The sequence below is a fragment of the Globicephala melas genome, chromosome 14 (genome assembly GCF_963455315.2).
Source record: "Globicephala melas chromosome 14, mGloMel1.2, whole genome shotgun sequence".
NCBI classification, from domain to species: domain Eukaryota; kingdom Metazoa; phylum Chordata; class Mammalia; order Artiodactyla; family Delphinidae; genus Globicephala; species Globicephala melas.
The window spans coordinates 22,053,785-22,072,803 of NC_083327.1; the positions used below are offsets into that span (position 1 = coordinate 22,053,785).

The window sequence follows — 19,019 nt, forward strand, 5'->3', positions numbered from 1 at the left end:
AGAGGAGGAAGAGGCCAGGAAGAGGAGTTTAATTTTAGGGGAAGGAGCCAGTAGTTGTGAAACTGAGTCCCACTGAAACTGAGCTCCTCTGCCGAGTTTATCATTAACCCCTCTATCCAAAACTTTGTTCCCTTTCTTGTCCTGCCCTTGTTCCCCTGATGATTGAGGAGCATCAAAGAAATGTGGCGGTTGAAACTGAACAGGACCCTGTGAGGCCCTCTTGGGTACAATACCCCCTACCATGTGCCCCATTTTTTTTTGTAGAAAAAGGCTTTATTCTCCTAGGCCTTTCCTGAGTGCCAGTCTCAAGCAGTTACTAATCAGGGAAGTGAGGGAATGCAGAAACAAAGGAAGAGCAGTCAAACAAGAAAAGTAATGATAGCTTAAACAATAGTTCAGCGATAAAACAGAGTCCTAGTTCCTCTTCAACAGGTATATATAATGATCTGACCCATATCTCTGAGCTGTTCTGCAGAAACTAAGAGCCCCCCACCCAAGTGGAGGATGGTGATTACATGCAGACTGGTTGGAACCAAAAGGCTGAAGATTAAGATTCCCCAAGCCTCTCCCTGTTACCCCACCACCAACCAAACAGAAGGAAGTCCACAAGTTGCAACACTTACTCCAAATGTTGCCTTTAGAAACCCTTCCCTGAAAGGAATCAGGGTGGTCAGGTCTTTGGAGCACAAGCTGCCCTTCACCACAACCCAGGGACAGTAGATTGACTTTGCTATGAGGTGGCCAAGTGGACCCAAGTTCAATTTGGTAACGGGAACAGGGTGTGAGTGTGAGTGAGGGTTTGTGCTCCAGAAGGGAAGGGCCAAAGGCACTGAGGAGGAATCAGAGGGGTCTCCTCTGAGGGCAGGAGATCCTGGGAAGAAGGCTGCCAGAGACCCAGAAGGCTGGCTTTCTCCCTGGCTTTGGCGCTCTAACCCGTTCACTGTAACAATGGAGCACTAGACCTTACCCAGCATGAGGAACAGGGGAGGCAGAGCCAGGGAGGCCTGAGAAGCATTCAGGGAGGAGACCCCAGCTCCAAAATGAGGCATGACCCCGCCTTGAACTGGCTCCATGGGCCTCAGCTGGGCCAGCTGAGTGGCATTTGGGGCCTTGGTGGCCAGACTCCAGTGGCTTGGAAGTTCAGGGGTTGAAGGCTACGGAGTAAAGCATGGGAGCATTCGGGAGGGTCTCCCCTCACAGTCTGGGTGCCCCAAACACAGAGGGCACCTTAAATGGGGGTGGAGCTAAAGTATACTGGGTGAAACACATGTGTTCCTAGAAAATTCCCTAGGAAGGCATCACATTGGAGACAGTCCAGCTGGAGACGTAACTAGGCATTAACCTTGCAAAGTGACACAGCAGTTGTGATATCGTGATGTGATATTGTGATATAATGAGAAATATGTATTTGGTCCTCAGCCCCAGTTCCTGGCACAGAGCTCCTAAAACCCTTGTAACTTCCTGAGTGAGAGGGGTGAGAGGAGTGTATTTTGTTATTTATAACAACCCCTTACCAACCACACCTGAGTTTATGCTAGTGTGGTGGCTCTCCTGGGCTCCTGGATAGTTTCAAGATGGGGCTGGTTGCCAAGGAACAGCCATGTGATTAGAGGGTTGGAACTTTCAGCCCCACCTCCCAACTCCCAAGGAGGGGGAGGGGGGAGGGGCTGGAGGTTGAATTAATCACCAGTGGCCAATGATTTCATCAATCGTGTCTACACAGTGGAACATCCATAAAACCCCTGAACAACAGGGTTTGGTGAGCTTCCTGGTTGGTGAACACATCCACATGCCAGGAACGTAGTGCCCCCAACTCCGCGGGACAGAAACCCCTGAGCTCAGCACCCTTCCGGTCCTCACCCTATGCCCCTCTTCATCCGCTATCCATCTGTGTCTTATATAATGTTCTTTATAATAAGCTGGGAACCATAAATAAAGTGTTTCCCTGATTCTATGAGCCATTATAGCAAATTATCACACCTGAGAAGGGGGCTGTGGGAACCCTCAATTTTGCAGCCAAGTCAGAGAGAAGTGCAGGTAACTCGGGGACCCACTACTTGTGATTGGTATCTGAACTGAGGGGCAGTCTTCTGGGCCTGAGCCCTTAACCTTGTGGTGTCTGCACTAACCCCAGGTAGCGTTAGAACCGAATTAAATTGTAGGACACCCAGCTGGTGTCCACAGACAACAGGGGAATTGCTTGGTGCGGAAAACCCACACATTTGAGTCAGAAGCGTTGTGAGCAGAACAGATCATAGTAGTAGTAACAGTACAAGCCTTTATCCCAGGAGAGGCCCTAAGGGAGCGTATGCTGTGAGTCTAGGAGGCCATGAGCTCCCTGGGGCCGTAGCCATGTCTTTATCACGTCAGCAACCAGTGCTTTGATGCACTGCGTCCACCATCCCCTTCCCCCCCAACACACACACACACACACACACACACACACACACACACACGGTCTCTGCTGTGCTCAGTGCTTCCTGTAGGACACTTGAGTCCATCTTCATGACAATCTGTTGAGGAAGGTACTGATATTACCTCCATTCTACAGGTGAGAATCTGAGGACTAGAGAAGCGACAGAGGTTCCCATCAGAGAGAGGCACACCACAAGCTGATCCCAGGGGTCCACCTCCAGAGCCCCTGCTCTAACGAATGCATTATGCTGACCAGAGCATTCCTTTTTTTTTTTTTAATTTATTAAAAAAATATTTTTATACAGCAGGTTCTTATTATTTATCTATTTTATACATATTAGTGTATACATGTCAATCCCAATCTCCCAGTTCATCCCACCCCCTCCCACCCTCCCACCCCCTCACCCCCACTCCCCACTTTCCCCCCTTGGTGTCCATACGTTTGTTCTCTACATCTGTGTCTCTATTTCTGCCTTGCAAACCGGTTCATCTGTCCCATTTTTCTAGATTCCACATATATACGTTAATATACAATATTTGTTTTTCTCTTTCTGACTTACTCTACTCTGTATCACAGTCTCTAGGTCCATCCACGTCTCTACACATGACCCAATTTCGTTCCTTTTTATGGCTGAGTGATATATGTACCACATCTTCTTTATCCATTCATCTGTCGATGGGCATTTAGGTTGATTCCATGACCTGGCTATTGTAAATAGTGCTGCAATGAACACTGGGGTGCATGTGTCTTTTTGAATTATGGTTTTCTCAGGGTATATGCCCAGTAGTGGGATTGCTGGGTCATATGGTAATTCTATTTTTAGTTTTTTAAGGGACCTCCATACTGTTCTCCATAATGGCTGTATCAATTTACATTCCCACCAACAGTGCAAGAGGGTTCCCTTTTCTCCACACCCTCTCCAGCATTTGTTGTTTGCAGATTTTCTGATGATGCCCATTCTAACTGGTGTGAGGTGATACCTCATTGTAGATTTGGTTGGCATTTCTCTAATAATTAGTGATGTTGAGCAGCTTTTCATGTGCCTCTTGGCCATCTGTCCGTCTTCTTTAGAAATGTCTGTTTAGGTCTTCTGCCCATGTTTGGATTGGGTTGTTTGTTTTTCTGATATTGAGCTACATGAGCTGTTTATGTATTTTGGAGATTTGCCTGTTGCTTCGTTTGCAAATTTTTTTTCCCATTCTGAGGGTTGGCTTTTGGTCTTGTTTATAGTTTCCTTTGCTGTGCAAAAGCTTTTAAGTTTCCTTAGGTCCCATTTGTTTATTCTTGTTTTTATTTGCATTTCTCTAGGAGGTGGGTCAAAAACCATCTTGCTGTGATTTATGTCAAAGACTGTTCTTCCTATGTTTTCCTCTAAGAGTTTTATAATGTCCGGTCTTACATTTAGGTCTTTAATCCATTTTGAGTTTATTTTTGTGTATGGTGTTAGGGAGTGTTCTAATTTCATTCTTTTACACGTACCTGTCCAGTTTTCCCAGCACCACTTATTGAAGAAACTGTCTTTTCTCTATTGTATATCCTTGCCTCCTTTGTCATAGATCAGTTGACCATAGGAGCGCGGGTTTATCTCTGGGCTTTCTATCCTGTTCCATTGATCTATATTTCTGCTTTTGTGCCAGTACCATATTATCTTCATTACTGTAGCTCTGTAGTATAGTCTGAAGTCAGGGAGTCTGATTCCTCCAGCTCCGTTTTTTTTTTCCTCAAGATTGCTTTGGCTATTCGGGATCTTTTGTGTCTCCATACAAATTTTAAGATTTTTTTGTTCTAGTTATGTTAAAAAAACATTGGTAATTTGATAAGGATTGCACTGAATCGGTAGATTGCTTTGGGTAGTATAGTCATTTTCACAATATTGATTCCTCCAATCCAAGAACATGGTATATCTCTCCATCTGTTTGTATCATCTTTAATTTCTTTCATCAGTGTCTTATAGTTTTCTGCATACAGGTCTTTTGTCTCCCTAGGTAGATTTATTCCTAGGTATTTTATTCTTTTTGTTGCAATGGTGAATGGGATTCTTTCCTTAATTTCTCTTTCATCGGACAGGCTGTCAGATGAAGCAAGGGGGCCACCATGGACAGATGTTCATAGCAGACTCGAGAACGGACGTGCAGCAAGAGACAGCCTTCTACGACAGAAGAGTCCTGTCAGGGGGAGGTAAGCTGGGGAGGCAGCTGGGCCAGACCGTGGAACTTTCGGGACACAGAGGGGAGAGGCGGGTCTGCATTTCATCCCGTGGAATATGGGAAGCCCTGAAGTTTCTGAGGGAGCAGCACAGGGAAGGGGTGTTTCCAGAAGGTGAATTTGGCTATGAGGTGTGGTTTGGGGGCCATGGTGTTGGTTTCGGTAGTGCTTCCAACCTTCTTATCATTATCATCCACGAAAGAGAAAATTTAATTTATTTAAGTATGAATTCATTTAAATTTAAATTAAATACTAAGGAATAAGATGGGAAGGTCAGGTGGAGCTTTGGAGGGCCACAAGCATTGTAATGTCTAAGATTTTTTTCACCCCCCCAAGAAGGCATTGAGAATGTGTGGTGTGAGGGGGCAGATCTGAGAGACACTGTGATGCATGAATTGATTCAACTTGGTTGATCTAGGAGGGGAAAGGGCAGGAGGGAGGGGGGTGAAATCAGCAAGGTCTCCACAGCTCCCTGCCTGAGTCACCTAAGAGAAAGCTGATAGAAAATCAGCAGGTTGCCTAAGTGATGGCCGGAAGTATGGGTTTTCCAATTATCTCAAGAAAGCACAGGAGCCAGTATTTCGTCTCCTAAATTCAGCCCTTTGGTGGTTGCATGTGGCACAGGAAGGGTTCTCCTGTGCTCTAGAAGCTGACATGGGGAGAGTACTGCAGGCCCAGCCACTGCCCCAACCTGCCCCTGGTCCCACCTCCCCCGCTCACTCAATCTCAGCCGGTCCAGTCGTTGCCCCTCTGGGAAAGCAGACCCACACTCCGCCCTGCTCTGTGCTGGGCAGCTGACCAGTAAGGGCAGCGTCCACATTTACAAACCCACCCCCAGGCAGGAGCACAACTGGGGGCCCATATGCCACACGCTTGAATGTCTAAAGGTTATAAATCAAGCTAAGAAACTGCAAATCGAGATATAGCCTCGCCTACTTCTCTGACAAATACACGTTCATATCAACCCGGAAGGCCAAGCCCAGCCTCAGAACTCTGACTCCTGGGAGCTCCGGCTGGGACATGGCAGGGCAGGGAGAGCGGGCCCAGCTCCGGAGCTGCCCTTTTCCCACCCACAGCAGCAGCCGGCACAGAGAAGAGCCTGGCGTGTGCCGGTGGACACCCCTGCCCACTATCTGAGCTCTATCCAAAGCTGTCTGAAAGGCAGCCCTCAGCCCCACTCAGCACCGGGGGGTGGGGTGGGGTGGGGTGGGGTAGGGCTGGGGAGGGGTGGAAGGGGAGGGGAGGGGGAAGGGGAAAGGAGGGGGAGGGGAGGGGGAGGGGGAGGGGAGGGGGAGGGGAGGGGAGAGGGGAGGGGAGGGGAGGGGAGAGGGGAGGGGAGGGGAGGGGAGGGGGAGGGGAGGGGAGGGGGAGGGGAGGGGGAGGGGAGGGGAGGGGAGGGGAGGGGGACCCCGCATGCGCAGTACAGCCCCCAACCCCACCCCCAGGGCTCGCCTAGGGAGGAGGCCCGGGCAGGTCCCGAGGTGGGCTCTGGGCTGTGTGGACATGATTCTGGGTCCCAGTACCCAAGTGTGGCCTAGAAGGGAAATCTCAGGTGGGCACGTCCTCTTGGCCCACAGACCACGCCCTGAGTGCAGGTGAGGATCACACACAGGACCCCCTTGCCTTGACCTATGGCCGCTGCTCACAGCGGGCCCTCGTCTTCTGCCTTCTGGTTGGTTCAGCCAATGAAGGTGCCAGCGGGTCTCAGAAGGCTGGAGGAGACGAAGACGAACTGATTCTCTCCCCCAGCCCTCCCTGCAGGCTTCACGGGCCCGTCCTCTCCTGGACGCCAGGGCTCCCCTGTAGGGCACCCCCTTCCCAAGGCTCTGGCTCTTTTCCAGATTCTGGGAACTGCTCCTTCCTCTTGCCCTCCACCCCTAACCTGGTGAAGGCTCCACACTCTTCCAGCCCTCAAGGCTTCACTGCCAGCTTGCTGGTTTCCTTTAACCCTGCCCACCCCTTTGTGAACAGACCTTCATTAAACTCTCCACTGTCCCCCCACTGTTACTGTAGCTTTTCCCAATGCCTCCCGCCTGGGCTCCTTCTGGGTGGATCGCCGCCCCCAGGCAGACACTCAGGTGTCCCAGCTTCCTCCGGTTCCATCGGTGGCTGTCTCCCTCCTTCACTTCTCACGATCCCTCCACTTTTTTTTTTTTAATTGGAGTATAGTTGATTTACAATGTTGTGTTCGTTTTAGGTGTACAGCAAAGTGACTCAGTTATACATATACATATATCCATTCTTTTTCAGATTCTCTTCTGATATAGGTTATCACAGAATATTGAGTAGAGTTCCCTGTGCTATACAGTAGGTCCTTGTTGGTTATCTATCTTATGTATAGTAGTGTGTGTATGTTAATCCCAAACTCCTGATTTATCCGTCCCCCTAACATTTTCCCTTTGGTAACCATAAGTTTGTTTCTGAAATCTGTGAGTCTGTTTCTGGTTTGTAAATAAGTTCATTTGTATCATTTTTTAAAATTAGATTCCACATATGAGTGATATCATATGATATTTGTCTTTCTCTGTCTGACTTACTTCACTCAGTATGAAAATCTCTAGGTTCATCCATGTTGCTGCAAATGGCATTATTTCATTTTTTTATGGCTAATATTACATTGTATATATGTACCACATCTTTTTTTTTTTAGTTTAGTTATTTATTTTTGTCTGCGTTGGGTCTTCGTTGCTGCACGTGGGCTTTCTCTAGTTGCAACGAGAGGGGCTATTCTTTGTTGCGTTGTGAGGGGTTCTCATTGCGGTGGTTTCTCTTGTTGCAGAGCACGGGCTCTAGGTGCGCAGGTTCAGTAGCTGTGGTGCACGGGCTTAGTTGCTCTGCGGCATGTGGGATCTTTCCAGACCAGGGCTCGAACCTGAGTCCCCTGCATTGGCAGGCGGATTCTTAACCACTACGCCACTGGGGAAGCCACACATCTTCTTTATCCATTCTTTCTAGGCCTTAGCTTAACCCCCATCAACTCAGACCTGGACCATGGCTGAAGTGGCCAGCTAGCGTCCCGCATCCATTCTTAGCTGCTCCAGCCTCTTCCTAGCAGACCCTCAGGGAGCTTTCTAAAGCACAGGTATCATCTTGCCCTTCCGCAGCCTGGGCTGCACTGCCCCCTCTACACACATATGCGCACACACACACACACACACACACACACACACACACACACACACACGCTGCTCGCATTCCGCTGCCCTCCTGTTATCCGTGAGCACCCTCCTCCCTGATCCCTCCTTCCCTCCCACCCGCTGGGCTCACCCCTGCGCATCTTTCCCGACTCATTGCGAGCATCGCCTCCTGAATGAAGGCGTCACTGCCAGCTTGCTGGTTTCCTCTCTCTGGATGGAGCTGACCACTCAGTTCCCCCCGTCAGCAGAGATGCCCTACATTGCTTCTGTGATACTTGACTGCACTTAGTCATTTCTCTGTTTCCCTTGTAGACTGTTAGCTTCCTGGGAACACTCTGTCATGTCAGGCGGAGTGACCGAATGCACACCCTTCCCGGCAAGGGTGGCTCCTTGGCCTTCATCCTCCCAGGCTCCTCGGGGCCACCCTTCCCTGGTGCCCACGGCCAGACCCTGCTGCTCGCACCCCACGGCTCCCCTGTCCTTCCAGCAGCTCTCCATAATTTAACAACTTGATGTGAGGATTTCATTAACGCTGGTCTCCCCAACCAGAGCATTGACACTCCAAGGACTGTGGCTGTCTTGCTCACTGCTGGGTCCCCGAATGCCACGGACCCTGCTTCACACATAACAGCTCCAAAACACACCGTACTTGTCTTATGAATGAAAGTGAAAGTATTTTGGTTGGAGAACGTAACCTACTTTGTGGTCACTTCCTGACCATCCTAACAAACTCCTTGGATGTAATTCAAAAGAATCCGTGATGACATTACACCCCTCCTTTACCTTCCATCTCTACAGTTTGATTTAAAAATTAGTATCATGCTGGTGAGGATGTAAACTGATGCAGCTGCTGTAGAAGAAAGTGTGGGAGTTTCTGAAAAAACTAAACATAGAGCTACCACGTGACCCAGCAATTCCACTTCTGGGTATATACCCCGAAGAATTGAAAACAGGGTCTTGAATAGATGTCTGCACACACATGTCCATGGCAGAATTATTCCCGGGAGCCAAAAGGTAAACAACCCAAATGTCCATTGACAGATGAATGGCACTTAAACAAGATGTGATATATTCATACAATGGAATATTATTTGGCCTTACACGCTACAACATGGATGAGCCTTGAAGGCATAATGCTAAGTGAATAAGCCAGTCACAAAAAGACAAATACTGTATGATTCCACTAACATGAGAAACCTAGAGCGGTCAAATTCATAGAGACAGAAAGGGGAATGGTGGTTGCCAGGGGCAGGGGGAAGCAGGAGTAAAGAGTTATTGTTTCGGGACTTCCCTGGTGGTGCAGTGGTTAAGGATCTGCCTGCCAATGCAGGGGACACGGGTTCGATCCCTGGTCCAGGAGGATCCCACATGCCGCAGAGCAACTAAGTCCGTGCGCCACAACTACTGAGCCTGCGCTCTAGAGCCCGCAAGCCACAACTACTGAAGCCCGCATGCCTAGAGCCCATGCTCTGCAACAAGAGAAGCCACCACAATGAGAAGCCCACGCACCACAACGAAGAGCAGCCCCTGCTCTCTGCAACTAGAGAAAGCCCGTGCGCAGCCAAAAATAAACAGATAAATTTGTTTTTTTCAAAAAAAGAGTTATTGTTTCATTGACAATTTAGGAAGATGAATAAGTTCTGGAGATGTATGCTGGTGACGGTTGCACAACAACGTGAATATTCTTTCGCCACTGAACTGTATGGTTAAACTGGTACATTTTATGCTATGTACGTTTTAGCACAGTCTTTTTAATTTTAGTTTTAAAAAATCAGCATTGCACTCGTTCTCCTAACAAATGGAGGGGAAACCCCAGGCCTCTGGAGGTTCTCCTAACCAGGACACACCAGCAAACCAGGCAGCTGGCAGCTTAGACCAGATATTTTTGTTTCAACTGATCCCTGGGATTATTAGGAAGCTGCTAGATTTTTAATCTTTTCTTTTTCCAGACTGAAAAGGTCATCCGAGGGATATCTAGCCTTAGGCAAATTCCTCTCTAGCAATTATTTTTAAATGTCAGTCCACAAGGAAGCCCCTCTTCGAAAAACAAGTTAGGAAGAGAAGACAGGGATGCAACACATACCCCACAGTTGTTGACGGGCATCTTGTTGGCGTGGCCTGCTGAGCGTGCATGGCTGCCTTTTAGAGGGGCGTGTTAGGCTGGGCAGGCATTAGGGCCGGTTGAGCCCAGGCTCTGCTTTGGACCAGGTATCTGGCACAGGGCTGCCCCCAAGGAAGGCGGGCTTTCTCTTACTCACACAGAGCCATCTATGTGCTGTCTGCCAGCCTCCTCCCTCAGAGACACACCCACCCCCTGGCCAGTGCCTCTGCGCAGAAGTGAGGGGCTGGATGGAATGGAGACCCTCAGGAGGACCTGCAAGGAAGGCTTCTTGGCTCTAAACCATCGGCAGATGCTCCAGGGATTATGAATTATAGCAATCATTGGAACCCCAGGCGGTGGGAAGCTCCCTCCTCTGATGGCCCCATCCAGCCTGCTTGGCCATGTTGCAGCAAAAATAGAAATGAGACCTTTCTGATAAACAAGGAAAATAAGGAAACAATGAACAGGCTGGGGAATCAACATAAACAGGTCTGAAAGAGTTAAGCAGTCTTGGTTATTGTTTAGCTGTTACTACTAACAAACACTTGTAGCTAGACTTGTCCTTCACAAGCTGATTCCTCTCTGACTCCATACAAATTACCCTTTGCACCTGGCCTTTCTTCTCCCCCTACACTCCCTTGTAGCACTCTTCATCTCAGAAAGGAGTTCACGGGCCGATAACTTCAGGGACACCAGACCCGGGTGCTGAGCTGCCTGATGCCAGCTTTGGCCATGAATTTGCAGAAGAAAAGAAATGCAAGACCTTCACTACTTTTGATCCTTATCATATACCCCTTCGAGCCGAGCCCCACGTGTAAAACCTTCTCCGATTCCCCAAGGAGGCGGGCACAGTTCTTGAGGCCTTAGCCTCCTGTGTCTTCCCTTTGCCTGGCAAGGAAAATCAAAAGCCTCTCTATCTCTTATCTTCCAGTTCTCTGTCTCCGTATTTTTATTTGGCGTCGGTGCACAGGGAGCCAGATTGGCAACAGCCAGGACTCCACGAGTTGCAAAGATTCTTATTTATGAGTTCATGTGTGTGTACCTCACCATGTGCTCCCCTGGTCCTATTTCATCCAAGTGACATCTAGACATCCAGGAAAGCCCTGCAGGGGAGAAACGGTGCCCAGAAAACCAGCTGCTCTGGGGGGAGGGCTCGGAAAGGAGGTATAGCCCCCCCCTTGGCTTTGGTGACCCAGATCTTGACGGCTGATGTAAGAGCCTCAGGTCTTACCGCACCTGCTGGAGGTGACACCTCCTTCCCCGGCGGCTTTCCCTAAAGTCAGGGTCTTTCCCAGCCTCAGAGGCTCACTCAGGCAGGGGCAAGGGACTGTCCTCATCCTCCACACTCTGGGCGGCACCAGAAGTTGCAGGGATCAGGATACACGAAGTCCAATTTGCTCCTCAAACGTGGCTCGAGGAAGGAGCACCCTGACTGAGGCCGCAGCCTGTTGGATGATTCTACTCAGAGCTGGGTTTTCTGGGAACGTGGCAGGATTTCACCTGCCAGTCCTGAGAGCTAGCTCCTGGCTCCCCTGGCTTTCTCCCAGAGGAGGAGGGCGTTTTAATGAGGCTTTCACTTTTGCATGTGACATCACAGAGGAAACCCAAGTTCTGCCCCCAGTTGTTCTGTGGCAATCACTTAACCCCCTGGACCCCAGGCTCTTCTTCTGTAAACTGAAAGTCCTAACCAGGTGATGGCTCAGGCTCCTGCCGCAACATCAGCGTCCGTCAGAATGTTACAATGTGTTATTCAGAAGATCACCCACACCCAGACACACACAGCTGCCCTACAACACTGTGCACTGAGGCAGGGTCACGTTGCGACTTTTGAGGGTGCTGGGCACTTTTGCCTTCGTGGGCCCTTCCACCAGAAAAAACATATTTAAAAAGCATACAACTGTGGTGGTATAAAGATGAATATATTAATATTATATATTAACATTTTCTTCTACCTAAAATTTTATTTTTTTCTTCTGACTTTAAAATAACATCTTATCAGGGGCCCCTAGGAGTATTCCTTGTGAGCCCTAAACACGCCTGCTCTGCCTAGTGGCCCAGCACTGGGGGACATGCGGATTGAGGGGGTAAGAAAGAGACCCAGCTAGGAGAGTGGGCCTGCCTCAGTAGCTGTGTGACCTGGACCAGTCACCTCACCTCTCCGCGCCTCAGTTTCCCCATCTGGGCATGATAATAGTACCTACTTCACGGAGTTGTGAGGAATGAAGTCAGATCGTGTCTGTAAGCACCCTGAGTAGAATGGTGCCTGAAACAGAAGTCACTAGAAGTTGTTCGTTGTCATTAATGCTGTTGTTTGTCAACCTTGTTCCAGTCGCCCTCTGCATCTTACCCGACCCTCTAGAAGAAAGGCAAGGGGAGCAAGGATGTCTCGCTTGGACTTCCTGGAGCACATACAGCTAATTTTAAAGCTGCTTATTCACGGAAATGTTATTGAATTTTAGAAAAAACTCTTTGGTGGCATTACCCAAAACAAGCCCTCGAGGGCACCAGAACCCCTAGCTGTGCAGCATTCCATCGGGCAGGAGGAAGAGGCAGGGGCTTGTCATCTGTCACCTGCTCTCTTCTCCTGCTCGGCAGGTATCAGGCCTCAGGGAACTGAGTGGGAGGCTTTGAGTCCTTGTAAATTGCAACGGCCTCTGGGATAAATTAATGTCCTAATCCCCTAACAGTCACACGAGGGAGGCCTGACAGCTGGGTTTTTCTAAGGGGCTGTGAGCCTGTATGTGCCAGGGCTTTACATACATGATCTCGTTTAATCCTGACAGCAACCCCAGATGGACGGATTACTATCCGCATTTCACAAACCAGCAAGCAGAAGCTCAGAGAGGGTCGGTGACTTGCCCACAAGTCACCTCTACTTCTTCCTGCTGCCCCAGCAGACGTTTGCACCTGAGAGGAGCTCAAGAGCGAGATAAAGGGGAAATGGAAACTCGCCTGCCTGGGTCTCTCTGGCCGGAGGCCCATCAGCGGCCATGCTCCGGGCCTCAGTTTCCCCACCTGCACAGGGGGGACGTGGGCCCCGTGTCTCATGCATTCTGCAGTTCTCATCCCTCTCCCTGCCTGGTGGGTGCAGATGGCTGGCTCCTTTCCCAGCCCCCTCCCCTCTGTGGCATTCCTCCTGTTCCGGCCACCACTCCTCCCCACCCCGCCGAAGCAGGGAAGCTCCTTTGGGGCAATTCTGCAAGGCAGCTTTGCCAGGCGTTAAACTATCGCTGCATTGGCAAGCAGGGCCCCCCCCCTCAGAACCCCAAATTCCCAGCCAGGCATGGGATAGCAGAGCCAGGGGGTCCTTTTCTGTGTGGACGCTCCAGCCCTGCCACCCACCCTCCCCCTGCCCCCTGCCCATGCAGCTCTTATGCTCTTATGTTTTTCATAAAGGAAAGTTGGCAGCAGCAGTGCTGGGCCTCCGTGAATGTAAACAGCTTAATCACCCTCAGGTCCTTTTCTCAACAGCCCTCTCCACTCACTTCCTTCCAGCTCTTTTCTCCTGGGGATAATTAGTGACTAGGAGCCAGCTGGGCTTCTCTGAGTGTGAGGGAAAATCAGGGACCCCGGGGGGAGGGCTGTGTCTGAGGGAACCCAGTGCAGGAGCAGCAGGAAGCAGCCCTGGGATCAGTCCCCAGAGGGCCGAGGGGAGGACGCAGTCTTACCTCCAAAGGCGGGCCTCATGGTGAAATCATGGTCATCCACTCTGAGAAGTGGCTGAGGTTTTCCCTTTCGGATTTTGGTCACATCAAGGTTCTTCTTATATAGGTGACTGCAAAGGCAAGCAAGAAACTGTTTTCCGTCAGCCCACCAAGACATCGCGTGAGAAGATTTGGGGAGATGGCTTCCTGCAGGGTCTACGTGTTACTCACCTTTTCGCCCATCCTACCATCTCTTTCTCCACTGAAGGGAGGTCGAGAGATAAAGGGTCCCCCTCACCCCTTACCTCCACCACCCCGGGCCTTCACAGGTGGGCTGGCCCGAGGACCTGGCCCCCCCGAGGCAGGACACCATCCTACCTTGGCAAGCTCTTGTCTTGCCCAAAGTCATGATTGGATGACCAATGGTTGGGTCTAATGGTGGAGAATTATGATGGGTCTTTTTTTTCTGTTAAAATATCTCTTCAGTGTTGTTATAATATTGGTTTTGAGATAAGGAAAATTCTTAGGGACTTCCCTGGTGGTCCAGTGGGTAAGACTCCACGCTCCCAATGCAGGGGGCCCGGGTTCGTTCCCTGGTCAGGGAACTAGATCCTGCATGCCGCAACTAAGACGCGGCACAGCCAATATAAATAAATAATAAATAAATAGTTTTTAAAATCAATATACCAAAGTGGCATATTTAAAAAAATAAAATAAAATTCTGAGACAAATGTAGTTAAAGTTTTAAAAGGCTGGTGTTATCCTAGGCAGACCTGATGCTCTTTCCATCTATCCAGTTGGCAGCTGTCTGAAGAATCCACCCTGGTGGAGAGAGCCTCAACCCTCGGGAGAACAGACAGTTCACAGCCAGCGGCCATCAAGGCCACAGCTGGGCACAGATAAGACTCTGCGCTCCCGTGTGCTGCGTGGCCAAAAAAAGAAAAAAAAATTTTTTATTTTTATCCAAAAGCCAAGGAAGAAGAGGAAGGGTGTTGGGCACTTGGAGAAAGAAGCTATGATCAGATACGCTTTTGGACAAGCCCGTTGCAGCTGCACACTCCGAGGATGAGAGGCCGATGGCTTCTTCCTGTAGCTGGGCGGTGGGACCTAAGTTCCCTAGAAACACGTGTGGTCATGGAGGGGCCCTTCCAAGGAGCTTCTGCCCTCCCGGGTCTCTTCCGCAAGAAGTGGAGCCAGACCAGGCCCGGCTCCCCGCGCAGCGACTGCTGGGGGGCCGTATACAGAAGCCCCAGCAGAGACACCCTGGGAACGTGGAAGCAGAGCTCAGTCTGAGGGCTTAGCCGATCACAGACATTAACTTGTGAGGGCAGCCCTGGCTCGCGGGGAGCAAATCCCTCCCGGTCAGCACAGTTTCTCAGTTGAGAGGGGAGGATTAGGGGAAGGGAAGTTCCAGCATGCCAGCACCCTGGAGAGAGGGAGGAGATTGAAATCCCAGTTCCGTTAATAAGGACCCAGAATTTTTCTTACGGGTCCAGTTATTTGATAACACAGGCCGCTGATATCCTGATCCTTGGGCTATTGGTGTCAGCTGGATGCCCTGCACCCATCCTCCACAGGAGATGCCAGCCACTGCCCCATCCCAGACTCCAGGGGCCCGGCTCTCCCATCCCCAGACTCCAGGGGCCCGGCTCTCCCGCCCCAGACTCCAGGGGCCCGGCTCTCCTGCCCCAGACTCCAGGGGCCCAGCTCTCCCACCCCAGACTCCAGGGGCCCAGCTCTCCCACCCCAGACTCCAGGGGCCATATGCCGAGCCCCAGCCCCGCGGCGGGGCTGCCAGAACTTTCACGGAACCTCAAACCCAGCCTTGTCGGGGTGTGGAGCGGGGAGAGAAGAAAAAGTGCTCACTGTGCCTTTGAGAAGCAGGGCTGGTGAGCGGCAATCAACACACCATTCCAGGGGGTTTCAATTGGAGAAATCAGGTTCAGAAAGGTCAGGAAACAGGGCCACACAGCCAGGGAGCAGCAGAAGCAGGGCCTGAACCTGCCTGAACCTGGTTTCTCCTGACTTCCCAACCCCACTTCCTTCCCCAGAACCCTAGGGAGGGTGAGGGTCACTGGGTAGCAGGAGAGCAAAGCGGCTCCTGGGTCCAGCACTGGAACCATGATGCCAAAGGAGAGAAGGATGGCCAAGGGCAGGTGGAACCAAAGGGGCAGCAAATGGGAAGGAAAGATGAAAGGGGACCTCAGGCTTCGGGACCAGGAGGGGCCACACAGTGTGATCAGGGCAGAGCCCAGACTCCCAGATCTTGGTGTATTTTCAGATCTCAAGGGAGAAGGGCGTCTCTTTGCAGGAAAGCAGTCATGTGGTCGGGAGGCCGCCTTAGGCAGCAGGGCGGGGAATAAACCTGGGAGGCTGAGAGGCAGGAAGAACAGAACAAAACAAACAGCTAAGAGCAAACAGGCTCACTTGGCAGCAACTCAGTAAAGGGACACAAAGGATCAGAAAACCGGAAGCAGTTTTGAAAAAGCAGTTGCTGGACAGAATAATTGTTTTGCGAGGGTGTGTTGGCCAGGGTGACACAGGGAAGGTTGACAGGTTAGAAGAAGTCCTCTCGGTGTGTGTGTGTGTGTGTGTGTGTGTGAACAGGACTTCTAAGAGAAGGAGCTACTCCACAGAGCTGAACTGCTCTAAGACTGTAATGAGAAAGGTTCAGGTCATTTCATTCCTATTTATTAGCATAGCTTAACTCTTGTGTCAATAATGAAAGTACCTTTTAGTCAGATGTTTGGCTGAAATTTTTCACAGACAGACGTAGCTCTATGATTGTCTGAGCGTGTGCACGCCCTGGTGGATTACAGAAAGGCCTAGAAGCATGTTCCCTGATACATTTTCTCTATCCTTTTTCCCAGCTTCTGTTCAATAATTATTTTATATTCTTTGAATGTGTATGTTCATCTTTTCATCCACTTTAACACCTCATGGGATAGATTTCAAAAAGTTATCTTCACCCCTAAGGGTCAAATTCAATCCATCCATAAACAGTATAAAGTTTCCTCAAAAAACTAAAAATAGAACTACCATATGATCCAACAATTCTACTCCCAGGTATATATCTGAAGAAAATGAAAACACTAATTTGAAAAGATATGTGCAGCTCAATGTCCATAGCAGCATTGTTTACAATGGCCAAAATGTGGAAGCAACCTAAGTGTCCGTCAACGGATGAATGGATAAAGAAAGTGTGGTCTATATATACAATGGAATACTACTCAGCCATAAAAAAGAAAGAAAATTTGCCATTTGCAACAACATGGATGGACTTGGAGGGTATTATGCTAAGTGAAATAAGTCAGACAAAGAAAGACAAATACTGTATGGTATTATTTATATGTGGAACTAAGAAACAAAACAAACTAGTGAATATTTAAAAAAACAGACTCACAGGTATAGAGAACAAACTACTGGTTACCAGTGGGGAGAGGGAAGGGGGAGGGGCAAAATACGGCTTAGGAGATTAAGAGGTACAAACTACAATGTATAAAATAAATAAGCTACAAGGATACATTGTACAACACAGGGAATACAGCCAATATTTTATAATAACTATAAATGGAGTATAACGTATAAAAATTTAGAATCACTATGCTGTACACCTGAAACTAATACAATACTGTAAACCAACTATACTGCAATTAAAAAAATTTTTTTAATAAATTCAGTCTGTCCACAAGCTCATGCAGGTGTCTGGGAATGAGACTGTGGGTCTTCTGAGAGCAACAGAGATGCTGTAACTGCCCAGGCTGCCAAGTGGGATCCCTGAGGGTCCCTGAGGGGCTTGTGCTGAACCCCAGCACCATTATTAGAAAAGAGACAGGTTCAGACCACGATTTCCCTTCAGACCTAGTAAATCAGGATCCTAGGTTCTGGTCCTGTCAAGCTACTACCGAGCTGTATGAATTACTCATGCCGACGTTTTAGCATCTATCTGTAAAATAAGACAGTGTTTCCCCATGTGTGCTCTGTGGACTATGAATCCCACAGATAGTCCAAAAAAAAAAGTGTTGCTCTTTTTCTTTTTTTTAAAGAAAAACTGCATAATTTATCCTCCTCTTCCAGATTCACAACCTCTATTGGCATAATAAATGTTCTATAAGTTCTGCTATAAAGATACCTGTCTAAACCAGGATTTCCCAACCTTCTTTGACCCTGGAACCCCCTCTTTATACAACACCTATTCACATTTCACAGAATTAGAACTCAGGGGAATTGCTGGACCCCGTGACCTCTGAAGTTCCTGCCAGTTCAACAGCCTAGGATTCTGGCTACATAACCAGGATGCGTCTTCGAGAGTGGTGCCTCTTTCCCAATATCCTGGACAATTTGTACCTGTTTGCTTTCTGACTGAGTAGAATTAGACTTCACAGAGTATTTACATCTCCCAGAGCAGCAGTCTCCAAAGTAGGGGCACACCTGGATGCTCCACTGGGATGCAAGAAGTAGAAATTGTAACTCTCATTTATAGTTAGTTTTTATCTAAAAATAAGGAAGTTTTGGGGCTTCCCTGGTGGCACAGTGGTTAAGAATCCACCTGCCAATGCAGGGGACACGGGTTTGAGCCCTGGTCCGGGAAGATCCCACATGCCACGGAGCAATGAAGCCCCTGTGCCACAACTACTGAGCCTGAGCTCTAGAGCCCACGAGCCACAACTACTGAGCCCGTGCGCCACAACTACTGAAGCCCACGCGCCTAGAGCCCGTGCTCCGCAACAAGAGAAGCCACCACAGTGAGAAGCCCGCGCACCGCAACGAAGAGTAGCCCCTGTTCAATGCATCTAGAGAAAGCCCGAGCGCAGCAACGAAGACCCAATACAGCCAAAAATAAATAAATAAAATAAATAAATTTATATAAAAAAACAAACTGTGAGAAACAAATGTTTAAAAAATTAAAAAAATAAAAATAAGGAAACTTTTCAGCTTTAATATACATATTTATAATAGTAAGGTATGTAATTTGTGTATATATATATGTATACACATCACGGGGTACGGTTTCAAAAAATGGTCACTGATAGCGGTACGTGATCAAAAAGGGAGACCACTGACCTAGAAAATGTGCCTCAAGGTATTAGTTAATATTCATAATCACGCAGTGCTTAGTAGAATGGAAAAACAGACATGTAACATGGCGTGTTACACATGGCGTGGATATCTTAGCTGCTTGCTCTTTTCTTCATGCTGAACAGGCCTAGCATATCGTGCTTCGTACATCAGTTCAAAACAAACGTATTAAGGAACTTCGATTTGTGATGTAATTATGTTAAGTGCAAATTCTGGGCCTAACCAGTTATTTCTTGGAAGTGTTTCCATTACATCATGAAATAGGCTTCACTGTTGTCCACATGTATATTTTTAATAACCTAGCAAATTTCAAACATCTTCTCTAAGATTCAAAACAGTACAATGAAACCTGATAGCGTTATAAAATTGTTCCCAATCAAATAAAGAAGACAACTCCCAGTTACATTTTTTTCTTAATAAGTCAAACTACATTCCTA

At 48.7% G+C, this 19,019-nt stretch overlaps 1 protein-coding gene across 3 annotated transcripts in view; it reads right to left on the minus strand.

The window, feature by feature from the left end:
* The window catches only part of GABRR2 (gamma-aminobutyric acid type A receptor subunit rho2), a 38,547-nt gene that overhangs the window by 18,583 nt on the left and 945 nt on the right, over window positions 1–19,019 (minus strand). For all 3 annotated transcript variants that reach the window (XM_030859492.2, XM_060283557.1, XM_060283556.1), the window contains exon 2: window positions 13,528–13,634. In XM_030859492.2, the coding sequence (XP_030715352.2) occupies window positions 13,528–13,634 (107 nt within the window). The remainder of the gene's footprint in view (window positions 1–13,527; window positions 13,635–19,019) is intronic.